Genomic DNA, 10608 nt, shown 5'->3' with positions numbered 1-10608 from the left:
GTGTGTGTGTGTGTGTGTGTGTGTGTGTGTGTGTGTGTGTGTGTGTGTGTGTGTGTGTGTGTGTGTGTGTGTGTGTGTGTGTGTGTGTGTGTGTGTGTGTGTGTGTGTGTGTGTGTGTGTGTGTGTGTGTGTGTGTGTGTGTGTGTGTGTGTACAGATTTTTTAAAAATATCCCTTTCGTCAGATTTTCAGAATATATAAGTCAGATCTTCATATCACGACTAGCTAAAAAAAAATCACGATTCATTGAAGTGATGCAAAAAGTTTGTCGTTTTTCATTAAGCTACAATTTTTTAAAGCTATTGATGAATCTTCTAAAAATGAGATAAAAATTTTCTTCTTTCTTTTTTAGATAAAAAAATATATATTAAAGTCACAATAGTGAATATATTATAATAATTAATAAAATTACTTACAAAAATAGTTTTTTTACAAATTTGTTAATTCTATTTTTCGATGATAAACTTTTTGCACCGACTTAATAAGTTTTCAAAAACCTATGCTACTCGCGAATCTCACAAATTCGACGCATCCTTGGTATCTATCAGACCAATATGACTGATACGTGGGTTTCTATTGACGGGTGAAACAGGGCTCCCGTGGATCTCCAGATCAAATTCTGAAGTGGTCAAACATTTTCCCATAACTCGGTTCCATCTATCAGCACTTTCGTTGGCAACCATGTATGTTTTTGTGATTTTTGGCTCTAAACCATCAGTGTCAGATCTTTCGCAAGCTCTTAATGCTTCTTGGTGTATAATAATTTCATTAGTAATATATGCTTCGCGACGTATCCTATTGCGTAACTTACAACTCATATCAGGAATACACCACCGTATGAGAATCATTACTAATGCCACAACATTCTGCAAAATATGCAAATATATTGCAATATAATTATTATCTTATTTGTTAAGATAAAATAGATAAATCTACATAAAATGCAGATATTTTAAAAAATAAAATCTATTTAAAAATAACATACCTCAAAAACGACGATAAAAGCTAATCTAGCCGCTAATATATGCCAGAACATAATGTTGTATTTATACTTGTTTGATGAGTTTGGTGGTTCTCTATAATCTGGATAGCGGCAGATCTCGATTGGGACTTGATTCAATGTCATATTTGGCTGAGTTCCACCCAGATCGCTAGTATTAAATTTTGCTAGAGAATGATCCAGGAAACCTTCTAATGAATAATTATCTGAAACCGTTATGCGGTAAACTAGTCTCGGTATAAAGTTTGAAGTAAAAGCTATGATGAATGCCTAAAAAATAAAAATTAAATAAAATTTCAAACAATTATAAATTATTTGAAAAATTTAATTATAATTTGTGAAATAATGCTATTTTCAATTATAAAATCATTGATAGATTTTAAGTCACATCTTTAAAAGTTACATTTGCTACGTTCAGCAAAAAAAAAATAATTTTATAACTGTAGTAAGAATCTTTAATATGATTGATTTATATGTACATTTAGATTTAATAAGAAACTGATGGCAAAAGAAACAATCTAATTAAAAATTCGTACAACAGTTATATATAAAATTTCTTTTTCTACTGAGCGCATTCACCATAACTGGTGAATTATAAAACTTACATTTGTGATAACGGATAGTTTGGAAATAGAATCGAGAATGCGATACCATATGCCTATATCTCTGACACGCTGTCCAACTGGCCTTCTATACATGGTTAATAACTTTTTCGCGTCCAATCTCGTCTCGAAAACGTTATTTAGTAACGCAAAGAACGGCGCTAATGGAAATGCAGCAACGAAGATCGTAACAAATCCATATTGTAGCACTATAAAAAAAAATTATGTATATTAACTATGTATATTTGACAAAATTTTTTAATTACATGTATTTCCAACATATATTTCTAACATATACATTACTTTAATCAATTATTTATTATTCTTTGATAGAATAAACGATGTTTCTTTTTGTATTTACCCATTTCTAAATATTCAGGAAAAAGACTTCTAGGTCCCCATTGGACTAATTTATAATCTCTGACCCATTGCAAATATTTTCTAGATGAATATCTTTTATTCGGGTCGTCCAACTTTTTCGAGCCCACGTGAACTTTCAAGGTGTTCAACCATTTGTAAAATAGAGGAAAGAGCATTTCCAAGATAGTATTCATGGCTTGTTTACCAATCATAATAATGCTCAGTTGGATGCATAATTCCAAGAGACAACCACCCGGTCCACATTCTTCTTGTCGAGAGCCAAAGAAACGATTATAATTTCCTGGATAACCAGTGAATTTCCCCTTGAAAAATGCTATATAAAATATAGAGGCGTAATAATTCACAAACTCCAGTAAATAAATTTTTAGAGTCAAACTATCGTCAAATTCAGTCTGAGTACGAAGTAATTCAATCTGAAAATAAGAAACGAGAATTTTCATATTTATTAAGATTAATAAAATATTTTTAGTCTTTATTTTCATAATTTATTTTTAAAATTATTAACTTTAATTAATATATGTACACACATGATAAAAAATAATTTAATTCGAATTATTATTTTAAATAAGTTTTTTGATACATTTTAATAGATAGATCCTTATAAAATTACCTCAGTCAAATATTCGGCCAGCCAAACATAAAGCCAATTAAACAAAATGATACAACAGAGATTAATGCAGGCGGCAGTTGCGGTAGTGAACAATATAGCATAACTAGTTACCATTGGATGTCCAGAAACACTTAATGCAGTTAAAACAGACATTCTGTATAAAACTACTCCAAGAACAGCAGCCATAGCTACAATTATCTGTAATATTATCATATAAAATCCTAATAAATTTTTATAAGACAATATATAAATATTATTAACATATCAAATTATATTCCTATAAATATTTTTTTAATAACAATTTTTTTTATATTGTGGAGATTAAACATACCAAAAGTAAAACAACTGAAAAACTGAGAATCGTAGCGGGTAATCTCATCTTCCAGTATGGCACTTGCGGTTCTTCTACATTTATGACAATATTGACAGATTTCTTTTTAATATGCGCAAGTCTTGCTAAGTACTGTGGCCTAGGATATTCTTCTTGAGCATCTAAACCAGTTAAATCCCATCTATGGGTTATTTCGGCAGAATATTTCTTCCATAATTCAAGGAACAGTGTGGCTAAAAATGATTATATCGTTGTACAATTATATAAAAAATGTTATTCAAACATAACAATTTTATAAATAATTCATTCATAAGCTATTATTAATAATTTTAACATACCCCATAATGACATAAATATAGAGAAAAATACTGTCGATGGATTGTCGAACAGATATGTAATTCTTGAGTGTAAACACGTTTGCTTTAAATTCCAAAAGTCACAAAAATGATCACATAATGGACACATCGCGATTGTATTGTTACCAATACAAACATCTTCGCTCGGTTCATTGTGATACAAAGTAGCGCAACTGTATATGAAGCACAAGAGACCGACGATACTAGCTGGAATTAGCATATGAGTGTAAAATCCCAACCAGGCGAAATAGAGCCCGATCTTCACCCCAAAGTACTCTTTGATGTAATCCAAAGGCTGATAATGAAGGCATTTTCTTAAACTAGCCCATTCAGTATACAAAAGATATCGCATTGAGTCCGGAGTGTGTAGATTTCCCTGAAACATAAATAGTATATTTATATATATCGAGTGAATTAGTTTACTCCGTGCTCTAAAATAATTTTTATAATTTTAAAACCGCGCTCACAGTAAAAATAACTTACATCATGAAGCGGATACGCTGCAACGTATGTATGTTCGGATATCAGTCTTTCGACACCAAATGCGAAATCGTCCTCCTTGGTTTCTGTGAATCTAGTTCTGTCCAATATAAATTGCACAATACGCGATCGAGTCGCCGATGTGAAAAAATTGGGCGAATCCAAATCGAATAAATAATCTTTATCCCTACTATACACCGCTGTAAAGTTCTGCCTCATCGTCGGGAAAATAGTTGTGTCGACATAATATTTATTCATGACGCGCCGGAATAACGAATTGACTTCCTCGATAATAATGTTACTGCTTGTCTGAGGCATGTGACAACCAGGCAGTTCTCTCATTGGCAGTCTGAGTTTCAATATTTCAGCATATCGTCGCAAAACTTCCTTGGGCGCGTGAATCTTTATGAAGTGCAAGCCATTTGATTCCACTTGTTCGTACTCCAATTGTAGCCCTTCTTTTTCCAGATTCTTCTCAAATATCTGAAAATATAACGCGAATTTGTTGTAAGACAGAACTGATATATACTTTATTTAAATAGTAATTTGTATTCTTACTCTTCTACGTTCGACACTGCGGTAGGTCTGTGCTTCTCCGTTATACTCATCCCACACGAGTACGAAATCAACTGAACGTATCTCATCACGAAAATATAAACTATATCTTGTACCAGAAACAGAAAGCTAGAATATATCAAAATATTATATTCATATTTTTTTAATCCTTTTATATCCTGCGCTAGTAACATGAATTTTAATTTTTCCATTAGCAATAGGAGTCTTCGAGAAACAAAGCAAATTTTTTATTCCGGATTATATAAAAATTGAAAAAAATTCTAATATATCTTCTAATATATAAAGCTTTAATAACGAATTTTTACCATCATGAAAGTCGAATTGTATTTTACTTATTTATTATAGACAATTTAAATTTATCTATTAAGATTCATAATCAAAATATCAATAGTGATTTTAGAAGATCCCAATTGCCGGCAGAGTTAAAAAAGTAACTGTAATTTAACATAACTTAATCTATTATTCATCAGTTTTTATAATTATACAAAATTAAGTTTTCATTAGTATTTCTTTAAAATTAAAAATAACTTTTAAAATTAGCATTTTTAAAGGCATTGTTATTATCAATTGTAATATCATAATTCATTTTATTAATTATTGACTACAATTATATTGAAAATATATGTTATAATAGTTTGTTATACAATAATAAGATATAAATGAGACAACAACTCTAGTGACCACTAGAATCACATTTATCATCTTACTTTAAATCATAGAACACGTGAAAAAATTGATTCTTACCAATCTTGTGTCATGTATATTGTTCTTCTTGTCCATGTAACTTTCATTTATAATCGTTTCATTTGTGTCATTATTCACAGTGGATGGATCATCCATAGAGCAGAGATTATCCAAGGAAACTGCGCTGTGCATGCTGTTCACACTCATATCGTCCTCGTATAAGGTATTACGAATGCTTTGATACAATGTTTGTTGGGAGCCTTGGTTCAAACTGTTCTGCATCGACTGATACAAGCTTGATTCGGGAACACTGCTTTCATGTCGTTGCGCGCATGTAAGAGAAACCTCTTCGTCATCCTCTTCCATCGTTTAATAAATTCGTGGATTGTCAAACCCTACTTTATGCAAATCAAACAAACGTATGCATCGTGCAAATCGAAAGGAAAAAAAAATCAAGAAACATATAACAATTGATATCTCATTGGTATCTTCTTGTATATAATAAGAATGATTAAAATAGCAATGAAAATAAAATCTGTAATTGAGAAGCTTCTCATATTTCTTTAATTTTAATGACTTTATTCTTTAAACAAACATTTTTAATATTGCATATAAATATGTATATATGTATATGGTAATAAAATTATAATTAAAAATAAATTAGTCTGCTGTTTTCACAACAAGTGAAAATCTGTAATTGAGGCTTTTCATATTTTTGCAACTTTGCAAAGCATGATCTTCATTCTCTAAACATACATATTGTGTATGCATATAGCAATAAAATCATTTATAAATAAATTATATACTGTTTTCACTTGCTAAAGCTAACCAAAATGTAATGTGCTTTTGAGAGTTAGATCAAGCTTGCATCCAGAAAATATAATCGCAAGATCCATTGTAAGGCCATTTAAAATCATGCTCTTTGTTTCATTTTTTTTTCCAACAATATCATCGAAGAAAGAATTACATTCTTACCTAATGCTATCCTCGGGTCCATTTACGATACTGCCACGTTTATCTTTGGAAGACTGCGTTTTAATCGAACTGCTCTTGTAAGGCACGGTCTATATCGTTGTAAAAAGAATAGAGTAAAAAATTTACAATTATCATTGTTTTTGCTGTATGATACGAACTTCGAAATGATAGTTACATGCTGTGTCACATACCGAATAATAGACCTACGTCACGCGTGGTCGTCGCCTTTTAGAGAACCCACCAAAATCCCATCTCATCCGACGCACTGCAGGTACAGGAGCGTACATACATGATGTTCACGTGATTATCAATGACTAATAAACTAACTTTCGAACTTATAATCACACCGTGTTTATTGCTGCGAAACGTGAAAACTATACCTGTTTCATTTTTCATCATATAACAAAATAATTTAAAACATATACTTCATATACATATTACAATCATAATTATTATGAGGAAATAGATCCAGCAGATAGAGTCCTCTTATTCTTATACATAATAAAATTTCTTATACATATACAGGGTGTACCGCGAGATTTTTCTTGCCGCTTACAGGAAGATATAAGATAGGATCGAGATGAACACAAAAGTCATATCGCTATATATCGTTTAGCGATGTTTGCAATAATAATGGAGATATTAATTTTTGTAATTGTACTAATGAGAGCACATCAAGAGAAACACTCCAGCTCGAGATATAGTCCGACTTAGTTTATCGAGCATTGGCTGTCAGCAACGCGTTGGAGAGGCAAAAGGGGGAAGCGCGCTGTTGCTCGTAATTGTACTTTCATTAGTACAATTACAAAAATTAATATCTCTATTATTATTGTGAATATTGCTAAATGGGGCTTTTGTGTTCATCTCGATCCTACTTATCTTCCTATGAGCAGTAGGAGAAATCTTACGAGATACCCTGTATACATAAGTTTGAAATTATTAAACTTTATTTTTATTAAATTTTCATTTGTTTACGATAATACATTTTGATTTATCATTTTCCGCGAATGAGACATAAATCATTCTTTTCTATACTAAAGTATACAAAATGAATTATTTAATATTAGAATGTAAGCGACTATCTCCGCAAATGATTGATTATTATAACACATCTAGAAAAGATATACACATGTATATATAATGTTGCGGAAGTGAATTTCCGCAGAGATACTACACACTATCGTAGGAAATATTTCATTTTACGATTTACTCTTTAGTTCGTTTTATTGTCGTTTTGTAAATTGGAAGTTTATTTAATATCCATATGTGTACAAAACGTTCGACCTATATCACTTTTAATTAACAAAATTTATTAGTTATTAATTGGAATAAACGATAAAAATGTTTGATATTCCTCATATAAATACTATATATACATATATATAATTGTAGTTTTATGCAAGAAATGTGTGATCCTATTTGTCAATGTACTTATCCTATAAACACATTTGCAAAAATGTATTTCAATAACAAAATACTTATTATTGAGATATGTGGGTTACATAAACAGATCTTAATACAACTTTATATATATAATAATATATATACATATTATGTACAGAAAGTCATATTTATCAAATTACTAAATAATATATGCAAATATATTATACAATGTGTTTTTATATAAATCTCTCCATTCATCAAATGGAAAGATCCAAATGTATACAAAGTAAATACATTGAAATTGTTATTCTGAATATTTTAAGAGGTTAAAGATTCAATTTTTTTTAGCAGAAAATGATGAATATATGGTAATCATACTTCCTGCATAACTAACGCATTGAGTTCCTCTTCTCCTGGACACAACACTGCATCGATGTTATAAAAAGCAGCGTGAAGCGTTATCATAAACCAAGAAACTCCTGAAAGAGAAGAATATAAATTTAATTACTTTCTGTATCATACAATTCTATTTTGAAGATACTCTTTTACTTACCAAGTACCCAAAAGACAGCTGCATGTGCACCTACTAGGTAAAATACAGGCAGTGAAAAAATTCCAACTAAAGAATACACTTGCGCCAAAGTTAATCTATGATTTAATATCATCAATTCCTGTTTCGAATGTCGCTGAGACAACTTATAACATATTCCAAGGGAAGCGACAACTGCCAGCAACAACAGAGGTGAAGTAAGTCTAAAAAAAAATTATAGATTTTGTCTCTCTCTCTCTTTCACATATAGTTATATAAAATCATATAAAAATAATTAATTAACTCTGTTCAAGTCTATTTGACCCAAAATATAATTGAGTTTTTAATTAATATTTTATTTAAAAACTTTCCTGTATAATATTTGATAACTTTGTTAATGCAATTCTTTATCTTTTCTCTGTAAAAATGTATTTGTTATTTTTTAGAACTTTTATCATATTGACCCACAATATGATTATATATTAAATTTAAGACCAGTAGGATTAATAGAATTATTTTTAGATATTAATAGATTTTATAGATATCATTAATGCAATATTAAGTATTTCTTACAAGCAGTATATCACTAGTCCAATAAACACAAACAGATAATTGCTCTGGAAATATTCAATGTTCTTCACAATCCGCTTGCTCAATCTATTTATATTGGGTGGCGGTCTGATGTTGTTTGTGTTAAGGAACAATGACCATGGTCGAATATTTGCTTTTCTATGCTCGATCCAGTTTTGGGCTTGAGGATAGCCTACAGCTATCTGTCCAAGTGGCAGCTGAGGTAGTTGCAAAAATTCAAATCTATGAAATAACATAAGCAGAAAAATCAATTAATACAAATAATCAGACAATACAGGAATCTTTATATCCTGATTTTCTACTCTGCGTTTTCGATTTCTTCAACATCAAAATCGCTTTCGTGAAATATGTTCGAATTATTCACGTTGATGAGTTATTCATAACAAGTTAGTAATTAAATCTTTCTTACTAGGTTGCTACGTCAACGCACAGTATGGCACTTGCTTATAGGTTAAGTTAGATAAATCTTATATAAATCTTAGGTAAATCTAAAAGGAAAATGTATATTCATTACCCATTTGTAGTTTTATGATTATCTGGCGGGGTCTGCATTTCCCCCATTGGGACTTCCACGTGTGCCATGACTTTCTGAGGCAAAAAATAATACTCCAAAATTATCCTATTTTTATCCGCTGTCGAAGTCTCGCCTTTTGTTGTACGTATTCTGCTCTCTTATTTTAGTTCACACTTTCTCGTTTATTTGTGTTTGATCTCATATCTTTCTTTTCTCCTAAAAGTGTGGATACACACACACACACACATATATATTTTCCTTTTAAAAATAACAGAAAACGTAGAGACGCTGCAGAACAATGAACAAATTTGATGTAATCTACGTTTATACCGGGTGATCTTAATTATCCATGCAAGAACAATGCAAGTGAATGGTGTATGATATTTGAAGCTGATATGTATCTATGATCTCATGTCAGAATTCAAAAAATAGAAATAGAACTCTACTTATTAATTTTATAATCAATATGAAATACACGAATTTTTTAGAAAATAATTTTAAAAAACGTTTGATCCTATTAAAACAAAATTATTTGTTTTTAAACAATATTAAGAATCTTTATTTTAGACCGCATATGTAAGAAACACAAATAATTTTTAAATATTTATTTTCACATTAGATAACTTTATTACATATTTCACGTGTGATTTTCTTTAATATTATATGTATCAGTACAGAATAACATACTAAGTTTGCCAAAAAAATATTTTACCTGAAATAAAGACATGATTTTTGCTTTCATAAAATAGTTTTTTATTTTAGATAAAAATCTTTTTCAGTGATTAATGTTTTTCGAACTTTTTTTTTTTAAAGCCTGCTCTATAATCTATTTTTTGTTTCTTGTTTCTTGTCTTTTGTTATTTTTTACATCTTGTCTTTTTGCTTCTTATCCGATTTTTTATTTTATATCGTCCGAGATAAAAGTTAACGAATTTCGAAAGAAACAAGGAATACCTAGCAAAAAAATACAATTGATAAAAAGTTCGGTTGCAAAGAAAAAAAAAGCAAAAGTAAAAAACAAGAAACAGGAAACAAAGAGTTCATTGTAGAATAGGCTTAAATTTTTTGTCATGGTTGATTCTCAATCAGTAATGTTTTCACATCCGTAAAATATTAAAGAAAGCCGGAAAATTTAAAATATAGGTATCGAAGACCGATTTGTGATCAAAGTGAAGTCCGAAACTTCTTACTTTCTAATTTGAATTTTAGAATGTAATTGTACTTTCGCAACGGATTTTAAAAATGATATTATGCAACATCATTTGAAGTTAATAACACGGAAACAATATATTGAATTAATGATGAAGAATAAAAAAATAAATTATTAAATTCGTATTTCGTTAAAAAATAATTTTAAATATTTGAGGAATAACATCATTAAAATTTAAATAATTTATTATACTAAAAAAGAAATTATAAGTCATGAGAATCATCTGTAAAAATAATTTGGATTAATAGAATAATTTTCTATCTTAGGAAGTGCCTAATATCTAATCTTTTTTCCGATAAAGAATGACGTCATTTAAGATTTCTATGACGACTATTCTGGCTAGATATATATATATATATATATATATATATATATATATATATATTA

At 29.6% G+C, this 10608-nt stretch overlaps 2 protein-coding genes across 2 annotated transcripts; both read right to left on the bottom strand.

Annotated features, from left to right (window-relative positions):
* Positions 1–514: 514 nt before the first annotated feature.
* LOC105623251 (anoctamin-1) lies at positions 515–5385 on the bottom strand. Its single transcript, XM_012204650.1, has 10 exons — positions 5080–5385; positions 4318–4443; positions 3763–4242; positions 3262–3655; positions 2924–3156; positions 2593–2790; positions 1963–2395; positions 1605–1810; positions 985–1269; positions 515–865 (listed from the first exon to the last, which is right to left on the bottom strand). The coding sequence occupies exons 1-10, from the start codon at positions 5383–5385 to the stop codon at positions 515–517; spliced, it is 3012 nt and encodes a 1003-aa protein (XP_012060040.1).
* A 2080-nt stretch (positions 5386–7465) lies between these two features.
* Positions 7466–9079, bottom strand: LOC105623250 (prenylated Rab acceptor protein 1). Its single transcript, XM_012204649.1, has 4 exons — positions 9012–9079; positions 8480–8719; positions 7931–8130; positions 7466–7856 (listed from the first exon to the last, which is right to left on the bottom strand). The coding sequence occupies exons 1-4, from the start codon at positions 9077–9079 to the stop codon at positions 7750–7752; spliced, it is 615 nt and encodes a 204-aa protein (XP_012060039.1). The 3' UTR covers positions 7466–7749.
* Positions 9080–10608: the final 1529 nt, after the last annotated feature.

The sequence above is a fragment of the Atta cephalotes genome, assembly GCF_000143395.1.
Source record: "Atta cephalotes unplaced genomic scaffold scaffold00055, whole genome shotgun sequence".
In the NCBI taxonomy this organism is placed as follows: domain Eukaryota; kingdom Metazoa; phylum Arthropoda; class Insecta; order Hymenoptera; family Formicidae; genus Atta; species Atta cephalotes.
Note: the sequence above shows the minus strand (reverse complement) of the source record. Positions and strands in the feature narration are given on the sequence as shown.